This window comes from Protopterus annectens, chromosome 12.part0 (genome assembly GCF_019279795.1).
Source record: "Protopterus annectens isolate FY-2018-M chromosome 12.part0, PAN1.0, whole genome shotgun sequence".
NCBI lineage: Eukaryota > Metazoa > Chordata > Ceratodontiformes > Protopteridae > Protopterus > Protopterus annectens.
In genome coordinates, this window is record NC_056746.1 from 325,904,189 (window position 1) to 325,930,497 (window position 26,309).

General features: G+C 40.4%; 1 protein-coding gene across 1 annotated transcript in view; it reads right to left on the minus strand.

Moving 5' to 3' along the window:
- Window positions 1-26,309, minus strand: part of PRKCB (protein kinase C beta) — a 2,112,091-nt gene that overhangs the window by 670,602 nt on the left and 1,415,180 nt on the right. The window contains exon 8 of the mRNA XM_044089400.1: window positions 19,454-19,550. Within this exon, the coding sequence (XP_043945335.1) occupies window positions 19,454-19,550 (97 nt within the window). The remainder of the gene's footprint in view (window positions 1-19,453; window positions 19,551-26,309) is intronic.

Genomic DNA, 26,309 nt, shown 5'->3' on the forward strand with positions numbered 1-26,309 from the left:
GCCATGAACCCCAAAGCCTGCAGAATTTGTCTTGAAGATAACTGGGTTTTTGTTGCCATCTGTTTGAAGTATGTTGTCAGTTGACTTTGTTTGTCTGGCATCAGGTAAGCCATCTGGGCAGTTGTATTCAAGCTTGCACCCAGGAATGTAATTATTTGAGTGGGTACCAGTTGGGATTTCTTTTCGTTTATTGTGTACCCTAGGCATGTTAGAAGCCTTTTTACAAACACCAGATGTTGAAGAAGAGTGTCCTTGTTCTCTGCTTGAATGAGACAGTCGTCCAGATAAGGATAAATTTGTATGCTTCTTTGTCTGCAGAATGCAATTACTGGTGCCAAGCACTTTGTAAAGACCCAGGGCGCAGTAGATAAGCCAAAGGGCAGTGCAGAGAATTGGTAATGGAAAAAAACTGCCTTGAAGCAGAGGTATCTTCTGCACAATTCCCTTACTGGGATATGCAGGTATGCCTCTTTTAAGTCTAGAGTCACTAACCAAGCGTTCCTGCCCAGCATAGGCAGTAGCTGTTGTAAAGTCAGCATTTTGAATTCTGGAATGTCCAGGAACGTGTTCAAAATTGATAAGTCCAGTATTGGGTGCCAGGCATTGTCTTTTCTGGGTACCAGGAAAAGTCTTGAATAAAAACCTTGTCCTTTTTCCTTTTCTGGCACTGGTTGAATAGCCCTCATATATCCATGAGGGACATTAACTTGTTTCTGAGCCTCCGCTCATTGATTTTGTGGCAGATCTGGCCAACCGTTTGAAATTGGCAAAGTATGGAAATGAAATATGTACCCCTGGGATACTATGTTTTATACCCACTTGTCCTGGGTAATTAACTGCCAATTTTGAGCATAAAGTGCTAATTTTCCCCCCAAGGGGGCTGCCAAAAGATAAGTGCTTGGTGAAGGTAGAGGGAAGTCATTGAGACTGCTTACTGTAGGGTTGTGCTTTGCTTCCTCCATATTTGGAGGTAGAGGCACCCTATTGCTTTGACCTGTAAGAATCCTGTGACTGGTATCTAGAGCCTTTTGAGCACCTGGATTAGTCTTGAGAAGCTCTGTTTGACACAGGAAAGGACCAATTTTTAGTAGGCCAGTGCCTACTGAACCTGGGTGGCTGGACTTGTAAGAAATTTTTTACAGTTTGCATAGATTTAGCTTTGTCTTCCATTTTCTTTAAAACCTCTTCAGCCTTACTACCAAACGGAGTATCATGCTGCAAAGGAGCATCCAACAATTTAGCTTTAACATGATCAGGCAGATTTTGCTCCTTGAGCCAGGTATGCCTTCTAATCACAGATCCAGTAACTGCGGCCCTGCAATAGGCCTCTAAGGAATCAAAACCACATTGCAAAGTATGCTTTCCAACCTGTTCTGCTGCATGCAATAATTCCTGTAATTCTTTATTTTCCACACAATCAGAAATCAACATCATTTTCTGTTTCAATAAGCCCATAACATGCTGTTGATATTTAAGCATATGAAACTGGCAGTTTAAGGCCCTAATTGCCAAGGTTGCAGATATATAAACCTTCTTTCCCCATCTATCCAGCACCCTGGAATTTCTATCAGAGGGGATAGGATTTTTTGCTGTAGAGGCCTTTACACCTTTGGGACCCTGTGAGATAGGCTCAGGATCAGCAGCAGGATTTTTAAATAGAAATTTGTGGGAGTCAGGAACCCTGTAGTATCTGTCTGGCTTACTAGGAGCCGGAGGTAAGAAATCAGGAGCCATGCTTGATTCCGAAAACACATCGTCAACAATGTCTGATACAGGAGGTATTGCCAAAGGCCTATGCTGAAGAAGAAGAACCTATTAAACCAGTTACAAGTGGCATCCCACAAGGCTCAGTCCTGGGACCTCTCTTGTTTGGTATATATTTCTCGGAGTTACAGGCCAACACGGAAGGACTGTGGCTGACCAAGTTCGCAGATGACTGCAAACTGGGCGCCATAATCGACTCTCCAGCCGACACAAGCATCCTCCCAAAGGGCCTCATAGAAACAGACAACTGGTGCCAGAGCCATGGCCTCAAGCTAAACGCCAAAAAGTGTATAGTCATCCCCTTTGGCAAAAACAAAGTGCCCACAAATTACCACATAGGTGGTAATCCATTAAGTACAGAAGAAGTAATTAGGGACCTGGGGACCCAAGTTGATAGCAATCTCTCATTTGACAACCACGTGGCCAAAGTGGTTAGAAAAACATTTTATATAGCCCACCTAATCATGAAGGGATTCACATCTAGATTAGGGGAGGTCATCGTGCCTCTTTACTCATCCCTCATCAGGCCCATAATCGAATACAATGCCCCTTTTGGGATGTACCTTACCAAACACCTGCAGCAACTGAAAAGACCCCAAAAGTACCTCATCAAGAGGATCAAAGGGCTCAAACAGATGCCATATGCTGCCCGGTTAAAGAAACTCCAGCTCTACTCAGTGGCATACCGCCTGCTCAGAGGTGACCTGTGCCTGACGTATAAGGCCATGTCCAACCCGGAATTAAGGGACATGCTGCACCTCAAAAAATCCAAATCCCATCGAGCTACATGCTCGAGAGACTTGAACCTCAGCACTGAAATAAATAGGACATGCTGGAGGGACAGATTCATAACCCAGAGGCTCCCTTCACTATGGAATAAAATCCCAGTCCAGGTTAGGCAGAGTCCCTCATTGACTCTCTTCAAGAGGAATCTTGATGAGTGGATGGGAGATCATAGGTTTACCCTGGGTATCACTTCTGTGTCACTGTTAGACAGAGGCACAGTATACTAACCTCGAAAAAGGGCATAGCAAAATTAATTTAAAATGGGTGGCGAAAGCCAAACATACTCTGGCTAGACTTATAAATGCCCTAGGGCAGATAGCCTAGTATGAACCTATGAACCTATGAACCTATGAAATCCCTAAGTCTCTTTTTTGAATCAGAGAAATCCTGACTCTCGCAATGAAAATGTTCCCTTAAAGTACGCAAGGTTTCTCCAAAAGAATAATCCTCAGCAGGAGATGCAGATGGGATGGATTCATCTGCATCAGAATCCTCATAGGGTGGAATAGAAAATTCCTGATCAGAAGAGGAATCAGAAGAAATAGAAACCTGATCTAAAGATTCATAATCAGTGTCTTGCCTAGGCCTCTTAACAGGGGGGGGGACCCCTGATCAAGGTAATTAAGTCCTCAGACATTTTGATCATCTGTTTTTTAGGCATAGGGGCCTGAGCACGTGGCTCATGCATCGGATTTTTAGACATAGAAGATGTTTTTGATCTTGTTTTTGAGGCTGGCGTCAGTTTTAAATAAAAATGTTGAGGCCTAAAAACTCTCTCAGAAGCCAGTGCCTGCTCAATGGCTCCGGACACATCCAAGGGGGAGACATCCACGGGTTCAATACTCTGAGAATCTCACGGCATACTGAACTCCACATGGGTCTTGGCAGAGGCCTGTGACTCAAAAGTAGCAGGTATCAGGGGCTGCAAAAGCGCCTCACTGAATACCGGCAAACTGGTGACTGGCTTAGGAGAAGTTTTGTCGGTTTTGAACCTCGACTGTCTGTTTCTGTCTTTTTCTTTGTGTTTTTTTGTGAACTCTGGTAGTCAGATTGCTAACCAACGACATTTCAGGGTAATTAAATCTGGATCCAAAATATTTAGAAGCAAAAATATACAGAAGCTTAATAGTGCGTTGGTTAAATCTAGCACAAAACTGACAGCAAGGCACATTATGATCTGGGCCTAGGCAAGGAATACAGTACAAATGAAAATCCTTATGAAGTATTTGCTTCCCACAAGTAATGCAATTATTAACTTTTACTGACATCGGTAAGGAGCAAGAAAAAGTTCTCTCAATGGGGTACTTAGCTTTAGTTGAAGACTTCGGTTCTGAAACTCAAATGCGAAAATTTCAGGAGTCGGCCAACCGGCACTTGCGAACTTCAGGCACCACACGGCAAGAAAGACTGAATAAAATGGCATCAGCTGCAAGTTTTATACCCCTGACTACCTGACATCATGGAAAAGGAGACAGCAACCGACGCAGAACCCAAGACTTTGTTATTCAGGCCGACTGAGGGCAATCTGCCAGCAGATTACCCAAATGTAATGACTGCAACAGTGAAACATGAAGAACATCTGTTGGTTGACAGTAGGGTCTGCTTGTCACCCATTTTGGACTCAAAATAATCCTACAAAAGACCCTGTCCCAAGCAAATAATTGATGCCAAAACTATTTACCATGACACAAGGGCTCAAGCTGGTGCTGAGAGTCGGACAGTATTCCACAGCCACCGATGCCACATAGTATCTTTGGGGGGTCTGGGAATCGCTTCCTCTCCCTAATTATTGTGCCTGTCTGATGAGAAGAAGCAGGTGGCAAGACTGGTAATTCCAAAATTCAGAACTGAGACTGTCTGCAGCAGAGAAATATTGCATACTGGTGGGACAAGCTACCTGTAGAAGACAGTGCAGACCGGAGTCTCTCACTTCTCTGGGTTGTCATAGTAACTCATGATAAAGATATATTTTAATTATTAGACTGCCATGCTGAGGTGAGTTGCTTGATATGGACTGTCATACTAGTTTGTTCTGGTTGGAGCAGTGCTGCAGACATTTGTGTGTATATTAGGCAAGTGTAAAAGATAAAACGACACCTTTGCATTTTTTACACAGGCATTCACAAAGCACACTATCTCACATCCAAGGCACATGCCCAAGTCTTTCCAGTAACATCATCTCTGCTTCTGAATTCCCAGATATTTCTATACCTTGCTGTCTGTTGATGCGTTGGCTTACTCTTCCTGCCTTTCATTGATTCTTATAACAGACTATTCTGCTCCCTTGTTCCAAGTGAACTTAATAATGCAGTAATCTTCAGTCACCTCTGCACTCTGGATTTCAACCTGTCTGTTGCACTCAAACAGGGGTGAAGTCCATCTGCAGCACAGATGTTCTCTCTCTGACTTGCCTCTCCATCAGTCACCTAATAATGCTGACGGCTTCTCAAAACTGGAGGTGGATGCTGTCATTCCAGGTCCTATTCTTTCATATTATGTTAACACTTGGAACTAGCAAGACTTCTGAGATGGCCACTGTACACCCAAATTCTTTGCATATTCTGGCCTTTTATCTTCTTCTATAAATCCACCTGCCAATGTCACTGGTGCCCAAATGCACTAAGATGTGTGTAGCTCCTGTAACCCATTAGAAATGTTCATATTTCTGGGTTGTTATGCCTAACTCTCAGTCTCTGGATTGTTCTCACTTTTAATCCCAATCTCCATTCTGATTTACCTACCTGTCTGACCAACCCTAGAGCTCCTCCTTCCCCTTCTCACCTGTGATGCCTGCTGCAGTCCTTCCTAAGCTGCAAGCGGTAGCTCCCTTAAGCTCTTCCTTCACTTTGATACCAGTCCTTTAGATTTGTCTTTGTGGTGTAGGGGTTTGTTTCATAACTTCTTGTGAAAATAAATGCTGTCAACATGTTTTTTCATTTAGTTATGTGTTGTTAGATAGTGCATGGATTTACTATGAACCCTATTTATCTTTGATCTTGTGGGCTGGGTCATTGATTGAAAGTATCCGCAATTGATTAGTTCACTTACTAAGTAAAGAAATAAATGAAAATAAAAAATAAATAAAGTTATGGCACACTTCCTCTCTCCTGGCCAGTTCTACTTACTTCCTCTTGCTCTGTACTATGTCAATGTGCCCTGATAACAGCCTAGGATGCCTCCTGAGCAGCATGAAACATGACCTGTCAGACCCTCTAGAATCTCTGGCTTTGTACCATACAAAAGCAGAACTGTGAGGGTTATCCCTCCACACAAGGGGGAGAGCCAAATACAGACACAATGAACTATAGACCCATAAGCCTGACTAATCTCATATGCAAGGCCATGGAAATAATTAATTTGGATCTCATAAACAGTGACATAGGAAAACTACAGTCACTGGACCCTACCCAGTTCAGTTTTGTCAAAGGCAGGTCATGCCTACCTAACCTGTTTGACATCTTTGAGAAGGTCACTAAAGATATGAATGAGGGCAAAACAGTGCCCACTGCCTACCTCAACTTAGCCAAGGCTTTCAAAACAATACCTGACTTGGCCATTGCAGATAAACTTACAAAATTAGGCATAAAAACAAATGGCACCCAATGGATAGCCAGCTGACTCACTGATAGGACTCATGATGTTTGGATAGGAGAATCCACCTCCACAAAGAGGACAGTCACTAGTGGAGTCATAGAGGGATTGGTGCTGGGGCCTCTGCTTTTTGGCATCTACTTCTATGAAGTCAAGGCAAACTAGACATGGTCACCGAATCCCCTAAGGACATAGATACCCTTCTAAAGGGTCTGAAAAAGACAAACAATGCATGCCAGAGCATTGGACTAAAACTCAAAATGAAAAACTCATAATAGTATCCTTTCAAAGTTTCACATTGACAACACACCCCTAAAAGTAGACCAATTGGTCAGGGATCTAGGAACACATGTTGACAGTAACCTGACCTTTGACCATGACATGTCTACTATTGTGATAAAAATCATTCTAAACTGCACAACTTATAACTAAAGCCATGGGATCCAGGCCCAAGGAGGTAATTTTTCTACTGTACCCAGTTCCTACCAGAGTAGTCATGGAGTACAATGCACCTTTTGGTACATACCTAACCAGTCCCTTTCAACAGCTTGAGAAACCACAGAGGTTCCTCACAAAAATAAAACAGGGAGTAAACAAGTCCTACGTGGATTTTCTCAAAGCCGTATCCCTATACTCCTAAAGACTGCTGTGTGGCAATCTATGACTAACCTAGAAGGCATCCTCTGATCCAACACTGATGGATTTCTTACAAATCTGCAGAACAAACAGCATAAGAAATAATCCATTCTAAGAACCAAAACTTTGTCTATGATGTGTGAAGCAAAGCTCATCCCTAACCCTATTCAAATGTAACTTGGACCAATGCATGGAAAATTGCAAATCTTCCCCTGGATGGCATATATTTTCCTAATGGACATGGGTAGCCTATGAACACTTGATGTACAAGCCTATATCATAACTATAAAATTCCTTGGTGTATTGATATGTCAGCAATATTTTGGTAAATTGGGGGTAAGCTTGCCTTCCCGTCTAGTCACTCAACTCTCTGGTCTTAACACATTTGCCCTCTTTCTTCTCTATTCCAGTAGTAATCTCTTAGTGTTTATCTGTTCCTCTGTGTCACCACAGCTGGGACACATAGCATACCAATGACCATTCCTTCCAGGCAATAAGTCCATATATCTGGGCCATAAATGATTAGCAAATTGGCCTCTGAGATGCAAGCAATTAGGTAATGGTAAGCAGGCATCTGGCAGATGGGAACAAGTTCTGGTACACATCCAACAAACCACACAAACACTAGACCTTCCTAAATAACTCCACCTCATCTCACATCACCTTTCCATACCCACCAGCCGTACCCTCAAATACTGTACCTCATCTCATATCACCCTTCCATACCCACCAACTGTATGTCAGATTCCTTCAGAAGCAGAAAATGACAGAAACAAACTGATTGAGGAACATGCCAATGTGTAATAAGTACCTGCATCACAAAATCCTCATTCAGGGTGAAAATGACCTTCAAGTTTCCTTCCAAATGACAACATATATGAAAGAAGTAAAGGTACAGAACAGAAAGTACACTCTGATGAACATGTGGCTATGATTCACAACAAGATCAACATGAGGATTACAAAAGGTTGCAGTGCATGGTCCATGCATACTCCTAGATATCTGCATCTACAAAGGGTAGAGGCGAGTATGCTATTAGTAATTATAGGAATTCTCTTGTATGATTTAGTCTAAAGTCCAGATCATGCACAAACAATTACAGGCAAATTTGCTGCATACCGCCACATATACCATTTATTAAACCCTAGATTGCCTTTACAGTTTTTTCCTCTATTCGGTTTCACTTTTTTCTATTTTTAGATGTTTCTGTACACTGAGTGATGAATGACTTATACCCGCTTGACTCCTCCTTAATCTACTCCAGTCTCTGTTTTACTGTCAAGTGCTTCGGGTCACCTTTGCTGTGCTAAATATTTGTCTTTCTTTCTTGTCTCACTTGTTGCTTCAGTGATCTCCTATATTCCCCATGTATTAAGTACATAGCCATAAGCAAAAATGTAATAAGATTCAACATATACTTAAGAGAGACAGCGAGAAGGTGAAAGGAAATATTGTTTAATCAGAACCTTAAGATCTGTGCATTAACTAGAGTACCATGTAGTAGCTACCTCTAACAAAATGGTTATTCTTAATATGCTGAAGCAGTAGTTTTCAGAAACCATCTAGCATTAAGAAATGTCTTGCTCCTGATACTTTAAGATAGTGAAGGACAGATGAGCTTCAGATATTAAAACAGACAATTGTTAATACTGGAGTCTCAGTCACTTTAGCCATGGAACTATCTTAAGTGCTATAGATTTCAAGAATAATATTGAATAATTTAAACTATAAATTCTAGTTAGATTCTCTAATTCCTTTTTCATTAACTAAAAGCTTTGTGAATAAACTACCTCCTCATATTTTAACTCTTGGAATAATAAACATTTTTATTATGGTTACAAATATTTTGAAGGGATTACATGTAAATATATAAATATATTGAAACTATTTGTTTGAAATTTAATATAAATACTAAAGAACAAAACTATTTACAACTAATTTTGACATCATTACAAACTATGTTTTCTTTTTTATCTAACTCTATTTTAATTGAATTTCCTGAATGCATTCTAACTCTATTTGTAATTATTTATTTATAAACATCATGAATTTAATAATTTAATCTCAAAAATATATCAAATGCTAGCCAAGGATTATTCAAATTTAGATAAGTAATTTTGGAACTTTTTTTGCAAAGAATACTGTATAGCTTTCACTGCTCAAAATAAAACTCAACTTCTTTCCTCAGTTAAAAATACATCTTGGACACTTTATTGGAGTATATTTACTTGGAAATTTTTGTTTAGATCTTTTATAACTCCTGTAAGAATTGCTAAAATGAGAAAAGAAAATCTTTCTGGCTGTTGGAGATGTAATAAACAAATTACGGCTAATTGGTCACACATGTTTTTGATTGTTTCATGGTTCAAAATTTAAAAAATCTTGAATTTTTATCCAGAAAGCATTGTGGAATGATATATTAACAAAATAAATAGATCTCATTAATATTCTAGGAGCAGATACACAAAGTTTTTTCCTATTTAACTTGGACTATACTTGCTGTAGCCAGAAAAACTATTACAAGGAATTGTAAAGACAGTAACCTGATCTCTACCACGATGCAGTAAAGTAACACATAAAAATGCGTTTAAACATCCATAAGGCAACCAATAAATATAGCACACTTGTAGTTAAAAGTCCATGAAGCAGCCAAATAAACGTAGCAAAATTGTAGTAAAAACTCCTTTAATCCATAAAATAGTGGGTAACGGTAAGCGCTTTCGCGTGGGTGCAACCACGCTTCCTCAGACTGCTACGTTTATTTGGCTGCTTCATGGACTTTTAACTACAAGTGTGCTATATTTATTGGTTGCCTTATGGATGTTTAAACGCATTTTTATGTGTTACTTTACTGCATCGTGGTAGAGATCAGGTTACTGTCTTTACAGTTACTTTTCTACGCTGTGTTTCCTGGTCTCCTTAAGTCGCAGTTGTCTCTTGTGTTTTTTTATTACAAGGAATTGCAAATCCTCTTCAGAATCAAAATTTGAAGACTGACTTACTTTCTTAAAGGAGGTTGCAATTAAATAAATTAAATTAAAAGAGAAAAGAATATATCCCAAAAAATTGAGGAATAATCCTTGCTTGAAGGTTTTGGCCCTCGCTGAATCGAAATTTCCATGTACTTAGACTGTTAGTTTTTTGTTTCTTTTTTTTAGAAACTGTCTTGTCTCATTTACTACCTTGTTGGTCTCAGGCTTATAATATATATATTGTAAATAATTATAATTTTGTTTGTTCTTCAAAACAATTCATTGTATTCCTTTATTGCATGACATTTTAAAGTTTATCATTTTTCTTTTTCAAAAAAGATCAGTAAAAATATTTCAAGGAAAAAAGAGAGAGAGTAAGGAAAACAAAGCCTCACACTCAGAAAAGGGCATCCAATTTACTCAATTACAAGGATTTTTTACAAAGTGCTTAGTGAAATTGACACAGTTCACTACATCTCCTTGGTGAAACTGAATAAGGACTATATATTTCCATCCAGGGGTTTGCAACTAATGGATATCAAAGGGAGTCACAGAAGAAAACAACAGACCAGGTCTTCAAAGACACTCAGAGAAACCACTAATGCAGGATACTGTCAATGCAAGTCATTGAAAAGATGATAATTGAAAAAGAGGAATGGCAACATAAAATCATACTTCCCATAACCCCTGCCCAACTGCAAAACTGACATCATTATGCCATTATGACCAATTTATTAAAATTTTACACACCTTTGTAACATGTACAGATGACCATTTGAACTTAACATCAACAGTATGACAAACATTTAATTCAATCAAATGAACAGTTCCTTGGCAGTATAGGGAAGACTTATCAATCAACCCCCTATTATAAGCAGTGCTAAACATCCAACTAACTACAATTATATAGTCCAAGCTTGAAGAAGCATACCACCACTCACTTCACACCTCCTATAACTTTCTGACAGCCAAAAGTGGGGAACAGAAGATGGGTTCAAGAAACACAAACCCTTTTTAGTTTGCACTCCACTCTAAACAAGCAACCATAACCATCATGCTGAAAAACAGGGCTAGGAGGGAGGGCGTGCACCAAACACTCATGCCAAACAGGACAACTCACTCCCAAACCACACTATATATATATATAAGCTCTCCTGCCATTTCTCCCTCTATGTATCACTTCCTAACCCTAGTACTGCACTCACACTCCTACAGTATCCCTTCCTTATTAACTCTTCCTCTCCCACCCTGTTACATATGAAATATATTACTGGCCAATCTCCCAATCAACAAACACCATAAAATAGATACCTCTCTGTTCAGGTTTATAAAGGCAACATCTGCTCTATCAAATTACATTTGTCCATAACCTCTGTCCAGTTCCAAAAATTATACCAAAATGGCCCATTGTCCTAACAGATGAAACACTGTTCTCCTTATCCAGGGATTGTGGGTTCACATTCCATCTGGTCTGATATAATCTTGATACAAGCAGACCTTTTTAAGGTCAGGGCGGTGTAATGGTTAACTTGTTTACTTCACAGTCACAAGGTACATAGTTTGATTTTCACCTTGGGCAGCATGGCTAGGCTTAAATGGTCCTCCTGGGGTCATTAGCTTAGTAATCACCTATAAGCCTATGAACCTATGTCATTGCAACCTGTTTATCAAAATTTCACACATCGCTGTAAATTCTATAGCAAATAACCATTTGAACTTAACATCAATATTATTACAAACAATTAAATAAAGATAACAGTTCATTGGCAAAGTAGGGAACACTCACCAATCAACCATCATTACAAGTAGCATTAAACATACCACTCACTGTAGTTATGTATTCCAACCTTGCAGCAGTACACTGCTGCTCACTCCAAACATCCCATTACTTTCTGACAGCTGAAAGGGGGGAACAGAAGAGGGTTTCAAAAAACACAACCCCCCTCACTTCCTCTAAGACATGTCACTTATAGGCTGTTCTCCCCTTTCTACAAGAATCCTTGAACCAAATCTTTTAAAAACAAAGCAAAATGCACATTAAACAAATCTAAACCACTCCATTTAGATGAACACCATCATCTCTATAACAGCTTGCATCTCTGCTGTTAATCCTTATGATACACCACCTGCAATCCAATTTAGCTGCCTACCTTGCCACCCTATGGTTCACAAAATGTCTAGCCCTTTCAAACTCTCTGAAATTATTAGCTTGCCTCCATACCAGTCTTGATGTAATTTCTGACCACAGCACATCATCTAATTCTGAGCCCTCCAAATGAATTACATTGATGTGAGGAGTACCTAATGCTGCCTGCATCTTACCCACTTTGGTTAACAAGTGATGTCATGTCATTCCTCTGAAACCATATCAAAACACATTCCACATGCCATGTTCAAGCCTCAGCATACTTCCTTCAGGTCTGATTAATGCTCATTTTACCACCTAAAAAACATGACAGTGACTCAATACGATGATTGTGCCTCCACCTAGAAAACAAAGTACAAATATTACTCACTGAAACCTTAATGCAGAATTATTTTTTGTACGACAAATTTGTTCTCTAGGACCATATTCCAGCCTGTATTATCAATTCAACTGACTTAGCTTCTTCAGATAAATCAGAAGCTCTCTCTTTAAGAAAAGAGTGAGCTGAAAATCTATCCCTGAAATCCTTTGACTCCACAAAGCTTTCCTTAAGACTCATACAAACTGGTCTGCCAGTATGGTTCTGCCAGCCAATGACAGAAACACCAAATCACCAAACTCACAACGTCTTAGCCTCCTCAACTGCTTGGCCAATACAACAAGACTGAACAGCCATTCTGGATTCCTGTTCAAAACCAGCTGCTTTGCACTCTCTTTTGATCCACTTTTGATTGAGCAATCCATCCCACAATCGCCATCTCTGCAATGCTCGAATCTCTCCAATACAAAATTCAAATGATATGAAGACAGCACATTCAATCCTTTGAGCAGCTACTTATTTAAATGAAACCTGCTATCCTCACCCAAACCATTCATTCTCTCCCAACCTTTCACCATTTTGTTAATCACTCACATTTCAGTAATATACAGAAAACCTACCAAAGTAGCTGCTGTAGTAAGGGCAGCTAAAAGAGTCTTTACTGACCTTACTGCTCCCCAAGGACCCATTTGTGAACCAGGTAGTTAACTCATTACATTCGAGTGATGCCTCCAGGTGCATCTGCAGTTAACTCCTACTGACGCCTCTAGGCATCAAACATTGCTTATTCATATTTGCATGAATAATTCCAAAACCATGCTATATACAAGGCTTTAAAAGATTGCATTTTAAAGCTTACACAGTGACAAACTCAACTGCATTAATATTTGACCTCTGTCTAGTGCAGGTAAATAGATACTAACTGTTGTTTTTATTATATTAATTTATATAAATATAATTTTCACATTTTTCTAAATATCCGAGCAACCAAGTAACACAGACAGAACTCCACAGCCTCAAATGAAAGCTCTCAGCTAGATGAATAAAATGCTGCTGATAGTATGTGTGTAACTTGAGTGGTTGCTGAGATATTGTAAGTTGTTTACAAAATATTAGAAATGTAATGGTTATTGTGTTTACTGTGACTTATAAAATTCAGTTTAAGACCTAGAATCTAAAGAATACTACCACTATAAAAATGGTCTGTTCTGAAGAGTTTACCACTTATACTTCTTTCATAACCCCCTGTGGTTCCAGAGATATGAACATTTGTCTGAAATGTAAGGACATATTTTGATTCTGTCAAAAGGCTTAGGCTCTGCCCACTGGAAGTTACAGTACAAACTTCCTGAGCTCTACTGGAGAGAATGAGTTAGCCAACAAACCAGGTGACCACTTATTAACCAGGTGACCACTTATTATCACACACTGGCAGTTGTTCCACAAATGAAGAAAAAGAAGCAATTGCAGAACGATATGCCCAACAGGTAGAGTTTGACCAAGCCTGTTGAACTAACTAGGCTGCTACAGGTTGCCAATGTTCCACACATACTCGGGTATCCCCTCAGCTGCTCTTCCACCACTAGTGCAAGAGACCAAAACCTGTGAAAGACTGTCAGCTATTACATTCATCTGCCATGGAACATGCCTAGCTGAAAAACTAAAATGAATCAACAAACTGCAAGATCAGCTTTCTCAAAACCAACACCAGTACAGAACTAGTTGACTTCCTAGCCAACATCTGAATGACAGCTTTACTGTCAAACTGAAAAAACACCATTTTGTTTTGTAATTTCTCATTACAGACCAATGATGTAACTCAAATGGCATCAACTACAAAAATGCCAAGTCTTTCTTCAAGCCATCGGGCCACACTACTGGCTATTTTGGCACAAACCATTCCCCATGAAAATAATCTGCCATACCTCGGCCACTTGCCACATCTGTGAACAGACACAATTGAACTTTCAACAGTCTGTCATCCTGCCAGAAAGCATACTATTAACCCTAGTCAAAAACATTGCCCGTGTGCCCAAATGCTCTTTAGATAGCAAAGGAATTTTAGTTGTGTGATATTTAAGCCTTCCACAACTTAGCATATTAGCCCAGGACCTGCAAAAAGGTCTATCTGATCACCTTACAAGCAAAATTCATTAACCTAAGTAATTCCATTGTATCATCAATTCTAATCACCTCTTTTTCTCTGACTGATTCAGTCATGACCCTCAACTCCAATTTTTCTTGTGGCAAACAGAATAAACTCTGCTCTGCATTCAGTCACAAATCTAAGAATTGTATACTCAAGTCATCAAGTTTATCCTGAGCTAATGGTGCTCCCATTCCTCACACAACTCTTTAAAACATCTGCTTCCCCACTTCTATCTTCTCTCTTCCATCCACAATCAGCAAAAAGTCATCCAGGTAATGGACCACTTTTTAATTAGTGACTAGTTGCTGCCAAATTCATTGCAATTTTGTGCCAGACTTTTCAAAAGTGGCACAAGTGACTGCACACCTCAAAGGCATAGCCCTGTCAAAGTAGTACTTCCTGTCCACACACATACCCAGCATGGGCCAGTCCTCCTTTTTAATAGACAAGGACAAAAAGTCACCTCAATAAACAGCTTTACTAACCAAGGGTTCCTAAATGCTCTAAGAAGCCTGAATGTGTCATCCAAGGAAGCATACTGTATCTGCATGACAGACCTAGCAATGCAGTCATTCACCAAGTCCACTTCAGGGTATGATAAATGACGAATTAACCTGAACTCCCATTCTTCTTCTTGGGAACTAAACCCAGTGGGGAAATATGAAAATCCTGGAAAGGTAGCATTTCAAAAGCGTTTAAGACTCCTCCAGCCTTGACTTCCTTATCTAACAACTTTGGAACAATCCCCTCCCTAACGTTTACTAATTCCAAATTACCACACACCACATATCTCCCCAACACCTGACTAGATAAAAAATCCCTTCTTATTCCTCAACACCTCATTTGATAGAAAAACCCTTCCTAACCCTAGCACTACCCCCCACAATCCCACTTCCTAACCCTAGTACTACCCCCCACAATCCCACTTCCTAACCCTAGTACTACCCCCCACAATCCCACTTCCTAACCCTAGTACTACTACCACATTCCCACAGTATCCCTTCCTTCTTAACGCTCCCTCTACATATGAAACATACTCCTAGCCAACCTCCCAAGCAAAACACACACACATGCACACACCCACGCACACACGCACACACGCACACACACACACACACACACACACACACACACACACACACACACACACACACACACACATGTATATTGACAAATAAGTCTGTTTTAGCAAACTATATTTATGGGGTAATGATGTGCCTTGTGGAAAGAAAAATGTCTTGCATGGAAACTATAATCTCATTTTTGCAGTGGCGCACACACATTATGCTAGTTTATGATTGAATAAATTTGAAATAATGACAACTACTTCAGGTGATCAGGCTTTACTTCCCTGGGAATATGCATGTAATTCTTAGAAGCTTTGCAATTTGAGGATGGGCAATTGTAGGCTTTATAGAAACCCTAAATATACACAAAGTAGTGATTTAAAACAGGTCTATATTAGAACACCGAACATTTGAAATGTCGAATGTTCTAATATCGACCCGTTTTCAGCGAACGCTGTAAATATCGAAGAAACAGGAAACCAAATTCTTTCCTAGGGAAAGAATTCTGTTGTCTGTTTCTGTTGCTTCGGTATTTTCAGCGCTCTGGTGGAAACTTATGGGTCAGCTTCAGGTAAGTGTGTGATTGTGTGGACGTGTGGGTTAGGGCGGGTTAGGTGAGTTAGGGTTAGGGTGCGGGTTAGGTAAATGTGCGATTGTGTGGACGTGTGGGTTAGGGCGGGTTAGGTGACTGTGCAATAGTGACGGACCTTAGGATTAGGGTTTGGTTAGTGGATAGTTAGTGGTGTATGTATAGTTTAGTGTAGGGTTAGGTGTAAGAGTTTAGGTGTATGTGTGTGGATTGCTGTTTGTTTGGTGTGCTTGTGTTGTGTGTGTGTGTGTGTTTTGGAACAGCAAATTTTTTCCCTAGGAAAAAATTTGCTGTTCCGAATGTTCGATGTTTTTTTTTTTTTCGAGTGCTAAGATTTGATATTAGAACACTTGACATTTCAAATGTTCGGTGTCCTAATATAGACTCCTTAAAACAATCTAATTAAAAATTGATATTAAAAAGCTCAGTTACGGCAGCTGTGCAAGTGGCAATTTAATGTTACAGATTGCAGCCAATAAAACTGAACTTTGTTGCCTCCTGCATAATGTACATGAATGGCTCTGAGTTTGAAGCAGAAATGAACCATTAGGTCATAAATAAGCAGACAGAGGGAAGAAAAAGTGAGGGCTACAAACCAAAGCAGATGAGTTATAGCCAGTTACTTGGAGCCTCTGGTAGAGGTCACCGACATGTTTGGTAGAAGCAGGAAATAGCTTCAGATGGATTGCTCATGGAAACTCTAATTTTGCTTTATATAGTAAACAATACTTGCAAGCTACAATCCTCTGAAAAAAAAATTACTTTTAAAGAGCTATCAGTAGAAGCGAAATGTCAGCCATCTGACATTCTGTATGCCTCTCAATCTCAGGGGAGCACTATAATCTTCCAGTACCAGACATCTGTTCAAAAATTCTACTTAAGAATCAAATTAAACAAGCATCTAATGAGACAAAATATAGAGGGCATAAACAGCACATGGGGAATTAAATAAAGTAGCTTCACTGGATAACCAGGAAGTGCTCATCAGCTTCCCAGATTTGCTCTACTTCCCTGTATTTTAAACAACAATATTTCAGATTTTTTTGTTGTTATTGATTCTGATAGTTGCGTCACTTGTTTTTATTGCATGTTCAGTGTAATAAAGAACCATGGAAAATGCAGCAACCAAGTGGTATTCCCAGTTTTTATCCTCTGCTGTCATCGCTTCTTTTAAAAGCAAAGAAGCAATTATTTTTTGGCTTTTCCTGGCTAGGGGTCGCCACACAGATCATCGGTCCAAAGACTGATTGGCAGTAGAGATTTTGTAGTCTCGAATTGCCAGCCCGGCGCCCAACCTTCACAGAAGACACACATACACACACACACACACACACACACACACACACACACACACACACACACACACACACACACACACACACACACTTACCTGCATGCCTTTAAAGCTCACTCAACTACAGGGATGACAATCAGACTCCACACAGAAGGCGCTCCAGCTAAGAACTGAACTGGAAAACCTCTTGCTGAGAGGTGACAACGCTAACCGCTGCACCACCTCAGCCAAATAAAAAGCAATTAAAAAAAATAAAAAGAACCAATGCCACTTTCCAGTTCTATCATACCAGTTAACAAATGATAAAGTGGCACAACACACCACCTCTTTCTTGATCAAATAAATTAATTTTCGCAAGAATCACTGCAAAACTGTCAGGAAACAGTCAATAAAGAAACAAGGTGACTTGCAAAGAGACCAAGTCTTTTGCCTTCATTTTTGTGAGGAAACTGTCAGAAGTCTGAAACAGAAAATGCTCATTAAGTTTTAAACTTTAACATTTTGTTGTTTCAGTCATATGTTCATGCCTAAAGCTGCACCCTCACAAGCCAGCAGTTTCTGAGCACCAGAAGCACACAAGGGTTGTTTTACTAAAAGTTGAAAAACTCTGAATGTATGATATGCTGTCACCATTCATACCTTAACTTTATCAATATCAATAATCTGGGTACACACATGAACAGAGGCTTGAAGTTACCACACATCATGTTTTTTTAAGAAAGAAAAAAAAACTCTCCAATACAATCTGGGTCTATAAATAGTCACAAAACCACAATATAACTTTTCTGTTAATGTCAGTGACAGAAGTGCAGCTTTAACCTATTAAGAGTGACGACCACATATTATTGCATGACAATTTGTGTATCAATTTGTGTCCCTTGTTCTGCAACATATAATGGGGTGCTGTGGAGGTAAAAGTGTAATTCACTAACCAATTAAATTGTCATCACATATATTTTTTAAATCAACATGAAAGCATGCAGTATGTTCTGACAATATTAAGTCTGTTTTACTTATGCAAAATATTAACCCCTATATTAATACATTTCTGTAAGAATATTACTGATGTTATTATATTTTGCGAAATGTTTATTCATCATATTAATGATAATGATGTGGAGCTTTTCTCCAGTGCAAATAGTCACATCCGGGATGGTGCTTATAAAATGAACCATCTTCTCAGCATGGTGGTTGACATGAGTTACTGCATCTGTTGTCTGAATAGAATGCTCTCCAATGTTCATTGTGATGTACCACAGGTTGGGACCTAGATCTGAAGACTGATGGTGTGTCACCCAGCTTTCTTGCCTTTCACAATACGCAAGAGAATTATTTTATTTTATTTGTATTTGTTTACCAGGGCAGGTCAGCTCCACGGTCAGGCTCAGCCCGGGAGCACTATCTGGTTAAGTGATTTGTTCAGAGGGAATCAAACCATGAACCACTGGAGCACAGGAAACAGCTTGTTAATGGTTCCTTAATCCTCGGCACCAGCTCCCAGACAGAATGTAGTGAGCTGCCTTGCTGAAGAGAAGGAACTGCCTCTGTAAGCATGAATGTCACTTCCTCTGGTTTCACCTTTTCTGTTATTCAAGCCCACTACAGAAATAGATATCAAGTGTACTATAAAGTCACATGCATCACATTTTACCTTAACATTCTGCTGGGCTGAAGACACTGGCTGTAAATTTTAACTTAGCTATAGCAGTTCTCTATCTTTCTCTCTCTCTGTCACACACACGCACACACACACACACACACACACACACACACACACACACACACACACACACACACGCACAAGCATGCACACACACTCACACGCACGCACACACACGCACACGCACACACACACACAGACACACACAGACACACATGCACACACACACACACACGCACACACACGCACGCACACACACACGCATGCACACAAGCACGCATGCACACACGCACGCACACACATGCGCACACACACACACACGCACACACACATGCACACACACACACACACACGCACAAATGTGTGTGCATGTATGTATTCTTGTCATCTCTTACTTATATCCAGAAATGATGTTTAATGTAACTTGATTAAATTAATTGCAGCCTTCATTCAATTCATTAAGTACGTGGTATGACTCACCTCAAATTTTTGCCGGAGTTCTTCATTTCCTTCTTCTCCTTCTGGTGGAACTGGGACATTGAAGTACTCCCCCTCCTCCTGACTCAGTAATTTATACCTGAGTAAAATATTCCACATGTAAAAATATAATTGTAATTCACTTAATCTCATTCATTTCAAGACATAAAATTGTTGTCACAGAGTTAAATATGGCAAAAAACATAATATGGAGAATCCGGTGAAAATTATAAGTACAAACTTGATTTCTGTTTTTGGTATTCATATTATCCTGCACTGTCAGGAGACAGACATCTTCACATACATGAAGTACTAATGTAATTATTTCTTTTAGTGCCTCTCACAGAAAAGCATCTAAATATAGCGCAATTACAATTTTTACCATGAAAGTTACCAAAGGAATTAACTTTCCTTTTCATCTCTTTTCTCAACTGCTTTTTATTAAAAACTCCTTGGTTGTAAAACTAAGAAAAAAAACAGCAAACATATGAGAAAGAAGGGATTATTTAACAAATTGTTTTCCCACTCAGTTACTGAACAAATGTGTACAATGCTGGGAGGGGGTTCTAGGATGCAGATGGGGAATCATATCATGAGATTTACAATATAATTGAAATGGACAATATAAGTATCAAGACAACTAATCTTGAATCAAATATATAAAACTATCATATATAAAGAGCTGGGACAATGTTTAAATACTATGCCAATCAGAAAGTTAAAAGAACAAGTTCTGTTTCAACATGCACTTTCTAAAGGAATAAGAGATAAGTAACTATAATGATATATGTTAACTATAATGACTGGTTTTACTGACTGACTGTAATCCTCACTGTTGTAGAAAAAAAAAAAAGGTTAAAAGTGACGGGGAAAAAAAATATGAGGCAAAATTGGATACATTCAGCAAAATCACAGAGAAGTGAGAGCTATGTGTTTCAAAATATTTTTAAAAAGCTTAGCTTACTGCTAATTTAGAAACAAAATGAAAAGAGTGCGCCCATGCTGCACTCATGTGAAAAGCACCTATGTGCAGCACTCTGTGCAGTGTGCCCATGCTACACTCATGTGAAAAGCACCCTATGTGCAGCACTCTGTGCAGTGTGCCCATGCTACACTCATGTGAAAAGCACCCTATGTGCAGCTCTCTGTGCAGAGTGCACCCATGATACACTCATGTCAAAAGCACCCTATTTGCACAGCTCTGCGCACAGTGCACCCATGCTGCACTCATTTGAAAAGCACCCTATGTGCAGCACTCTGTGCACAGTGCTCCCATGCTACACTCATGTGAAAAGCACCCTACATGCAGCACTCTGTGCAGTGTGCCCATGCTACACTCACGTGAAAAGTACCCTATGTGCAGCACTCTGTGCACAGTGCTCCCATGCTACACTCACGTAAAAAGAACCCTATATGCAGCACTCTGTGCAGAGTGTGCCATGCTGCACTCTCGTGAAAAGCCCCCTATGTGCAGCACTCTGTGCAGAGTGTGCCCATGTTGCACTCACATGAAAAGCACCCTATGTGCAGCACTCTGTGCACAGTGCTCCCATGCTACACTCACGTAAAAAGAACCCTATATGCAGCACTCTGTGCAGAGTGTGCCATGCTGCACCTCGTGAAAAGCCCCTATGTGCAGCACTCTGTGCAGAGTGTGCCCATGTTGCACTCACATGAAAAGCACCCTATGTGCAGCACTCTGTGCACAGTGCTCCCATGCTACACTCACGTGAAAAGAACCCTATATGCAGCACTCTGTGCAGAGTGTGCCATGCTGCACTCTCGTGAAAAGCCCCCTATGTGCAGCACTCTGTGCAGAGTGCGCCCATGTTGCACTCACGTGAAAAACACTCTATGTGCAGCACTCTGTGCAGAGTGTGCCATGCTGCACTCACGTGAAAAGCACCTTATGTGCAGCACTCTGTGCAGAGTGTGTCATGCTGCACTCAAGCACCCTATGTGCAGCACTCTGTATCAACAAGGTATTAGCAGAGCTCAGTAACCATGGCAGACTTTAGTTCTGAGACAAGAATACTTATACTGCAGTACTTAGTCTCAGGGACAGACGATTAGAAAATGTGTCTCATTCTCATCTGACTTAGGATTTTATGGTCACTTCAGAGGGAGATAATTCAAGAAAACTAATGCATCCCATTTTGATGAAGACAGTGCTGTCCTTCAGATCTGACCTACGTGGGATCTGCCATCATCTTCAGCCACTATGTCTGATTTGTCTTCTTTTGGATTGTTTGAGTTATCCAGTGGAATTTACAGAGGAGACCAGTATGGACTCTGAAAACAGTGCATACATTGCTGAAATGAAGTATCATCAGCTAGCTATGCGGAAGCATCATGTGCTGTCTGAATATGAAATGGAGTATCATCAGCTAGCTATACAGAAGCATCATGTGTAGTCTGAATATGAAATGAAGTATCATCAGCTAGCTATACGGAAGCATCCTGTGCTATATGAATATGAAATGGAGTATCATCAGCTAGCTATGCGGAAGCATCCTGTGCTGTATGAATGCGAAATGGAGTATCATCAGCTAGCTATACAGAAGCATCATGTGCAGTCTGAATATGAAATAGAGTATCATCAGCTAGCTATGCGGAAGCATCATGTGCAGTCTGAATATTTGCAGGAATTGTCTGAAGGATATTCTGTGCCCTCAAGAAAACTTGATGAGTCACGGGATTCTCATGTAGCTCATGCAATAATTTCATAAAAGGGTTCAAGGCACAGCATGCTGCTGTTGGTGAGACCAGGAAGACTTCTGAGGGAGATGCCAGTGCCAGACATTGAACACCATGTCCTACTGTGTGATCCGTAATGTTTATGGCCCACCCATGTCACATATGTACGTGCTGCTCTTTTTCTAATATATGGCAGACAACACATAACAAAGCAATGTGAATGTCATTGCTAGGTGTCTGCTGCATTGTACCACCACATATGGCCACACAAAGCATGCATCATTTCAAGGTAGAACTCATTCCACATGTTCCATATCCTGTCATAGTCCTGGTCACATGCCACAGTGTCTGCTGTTCAAGAAGACCTAATGTGTGTCAACAGCAGAAGTTGAAACGTCAGCCATCATCCACAAAAAGAGAAGAAGGCATATTTATTTTGGTTATATACTTTGTACAGCTTTGCATAATAATATGTATTAGTGATACATAGCTAATGCCCACTCAGCAAAAATCTGCTAATGAATGCATATCACAAAACACAAATGTGAAAAATGTGTGTATTCTATCCAGTACAAAGTTGTCAGACACAAGTGCTTGTAATGAGTTTATTAGGACTTTTCACAAACATGCATCAAATGCTGGACTTCCCCTTTTTGATGGTGGACCAGTGCTCACATGGATATGTAGGTTCTTCTAAAATGCATTGAGAAACTAGCCCATGTGTGTGACTGTGCAGCTCAATAATAACTCAAACAAAGCAAAAAACCCATGTAGTGCAGTTGGATGCAGCAAGAATGTGAAAATTCCTTCCACAAAGAAGAAAACCACCAAAGTAACTTCATCAGAACCCAGAAGTCCCAGTAGTGTTCTTTGGGATGAAAGAGCTAAACCATTTTTTTTTAAAGTTTATTTTTAATAAACTTGAGTGAGTTTTTATCCTGCCTTTTATTTTGGACGTTTATGCACTTTGATGCTGTTTTGTACCATAGTACAAGTTAGTTTGGTGGTTGCTTCTTTGTGGAAGGAGTTTTTGCATTCTTGTTGCACCCAACCATACCATGTGGGCTTTTATGTTTTGTTTGAGCTTCTAATATGCAATAACATGAAACAAATGTCCCTGACTACAGAAGTACATCTCTCTTTTCTGGAAAAGGCCTCAGCTCTGTAGACATTGTCCAGTTTGGTTACAGGAGAAATGATATGTATGTATATTTTCCACCAGGAAATCGAGGAAAGTGTTAAAGTTCTATAATGCACACGACTTCAACAATCCTGATCTCTGCAGTATATCTGTTTTGAGTAAATATAGTGTAGTGCACACCTGAGTCTCAACAGGTATCATATACTACATATAGCCTACAAATGTCACATGACTAGCTCAGTATTCCTCATAGCATACATCTATACTGGACTTCAGGTATAAACCATCTATATCCATCATGTACTTCATATGCCTACAAATGTCACATGACTAGCTCAGTATTCCTCGTAGCATACATCTATACTGCACTTCAGGTATAAACCATCTATGCCCATCATGTACTTCATATGCCTACAAATGTCACATGACTAGCTCAGTATTCCTCATAGCATACATCTATACTGCACTTCAGGTATAAACCATCTATGTCCATCAGTCTACTATCAAAATGTTGAAAGTTTAAAAAAAATCTATTCGAAGCCTTGAACAGAATACCAAATTCAAAATATCACTTGGGTGAAATGTCGAATCTGCTGAACAAATTCAGCAAATTTAACATGTTCGCCGGATATCAAACGTGATGTCCTTATAGGAGCTCAGGTAAGTGGAACTCCTACACTTTACATCACATTTTTGCAGGGGGGCAAGAAACCATGTGCCCCCATATCCCCTGATAACTATAGATTCCAACACCAAGATCGTACTGTAGTGAGGAAAGGGATGAATGTCCCAATCTGGACTGTATCGTGGTCTCTGTTCACTACTTCAAGATCATATCAGTGAATGCACAGTAGCATTCGCTGATATGAACTTTAAATCATATCATGGTCAGCAACACAGGAATCAGACATCTGCCATTCGATTTCCCATCTACAGAGTACCTGTGTTTGTCATTTTGATAGTAAACCATGTCCATCATGTACTACATATGGCCTACAAATGTCACATGCCTATTTCAGTATTCCTCATAACATACATCTATGCTGGACTTGCCAAATACTTACGGGTTGCAGGATATCTCTGATCCTCACGTGATGAGGTGTATGTTTCTGCACTTGCTGATTTCTCTGATCCTCACATGATGAGGTGCATGTTTCTGCACTTGCTGATTTCTCTGATCCTCACGTGATGAGGTGTATGTTTCTGCACTTGCTGATTTCTCTGATCCTGATGTGATGAAGTATGTGTTTTTGCACTTGCTGATTTCTCTGATGTGATGAAGTATGTGTTTTTGCACTTCCAGATTTCTCTCATCCTGATGTGATGAGGTGCATGTTTTAGTACCTCTTACTTTCTCCAGTCCTAATGTAATGAGGTGTGTGTTTCTGCACCTGCTGTATTCTCTGATCCTGATGTGATGAGAAGTCTATTTCTGCACCTGGCGAATTCTCCTATCCTGATGTGATGAGGTATCTATTTCTGCAGTTGACTAATTCTCTGATCCTGATGTCATGGGGTACGCCTTCCTGAACCTGCTATCTTCTCTGATCCTGATGTGATGGGGTACGCCTTCCTGCACCTGCTATCTTCTCTGATCCTGATGTGATGGGGTACGCCTTCCTGCACCTTCTGTCTTCTCTAATCTTGATGTGATGGGGTACGCCTTCCTGAACCTGCTATCTTCTCTGATCCTGATGTGATGGGGTACCCCTTCCTGAACCTGCTATCTTCTCTGATCCTGATGTGATGGGGTACGCCTTCCTGAACCTGTTATCTTCTCTGATCCTGATGTGATGGGGTACGCCTTCCTGAACCTGCTATCTTCTCTGATCCTGATGTGATGGGGTATGCCTTCCTGCACCTTCTGTCTTCTCTGATCCTGATGTGATGGGGTACGCCTTCCTGAACCTGCTATCTTCTCTGATCCTGATGTGATGGGGTACGCCTTCCTGCACCTGCTATCTTCTCTGATCCTGATGTGATGGGGTACGCCTTCCTGTACCTGCTATCTTCTCTGATCCTGATGTGATGGGGTACACCTTCCTGCACCTTCTGTCTTCTCTGATCCTGATGTGATGGGGTACGCCTTCCTGAACCTGCTATCTTCTCTGATCCTGATGTGATGGGGTACGCCTTCCTGCACCTGCTATCTTCTCTGATCCTGATGTGATGGGGTACGCCTTCCTGCACCTTCTGTCTTCTCTGATCCTGATGTGATGGGGTACGCCTTCCTGAACCTGCTATCTTCTCTGATCCTGATGTGATGGGGTACGCCTTCCTGCACCTGCTATCTTCTCTGATCCTGATGTGATGGGGTACGCCTTCCTGCACCTGCTATCTTCTCTGATCCTGATGTGATGGGGTACGCCTTCCTGCACCTGCTATCTTCTCTGATCCTGATGTGATGGGGTACGCCTTCCTGCACCTTCTGTCTTCTCTGATCCTGATGTGATGTGATGAGATGCACAGTTCTGCATAGGTTACTTTCACTAATCCTGATGTGATATGCTACATTTCTCTACCTGTTCTCTTCTCTTATCTTGATGTGACAGGTTCACTTTTCTGAATCTGCAGCCTTCACTGATCCTGGTAGGTGTATCTGCTGTCTTCTCTGAACCTGATGTGATGAGGTTTGTGCTTCTGTACCTGGAGCATTCTTTCATCCTGATGTACTGATATGCATATTTCTGCACTTGCAAATCTCTCTTCCTGAAGTGATGTGGTACATATTATTGTACCGGTTTCCTTCTCTGATCATGAGGTAAACAGATGCATATGTCTGTATCTATCTCTGATATAATCAGGTAAGCATTTCTGTACCTGCTATCTCCTCTGATTCTGCTTTGATAAGGTGCATATTTCCTCTCCTACTCACCTATTTCGGTTTGCAGCTGCTGAGCTCCAAGGTCAGACATCATTATGAAGCATCACACATACACAAGGTGAGGTAAACAGGTTTCATTATTTTATGCCGATTTCCATCTCTCTAATGCTATGTAAGTAACGTACATATACTTCAGC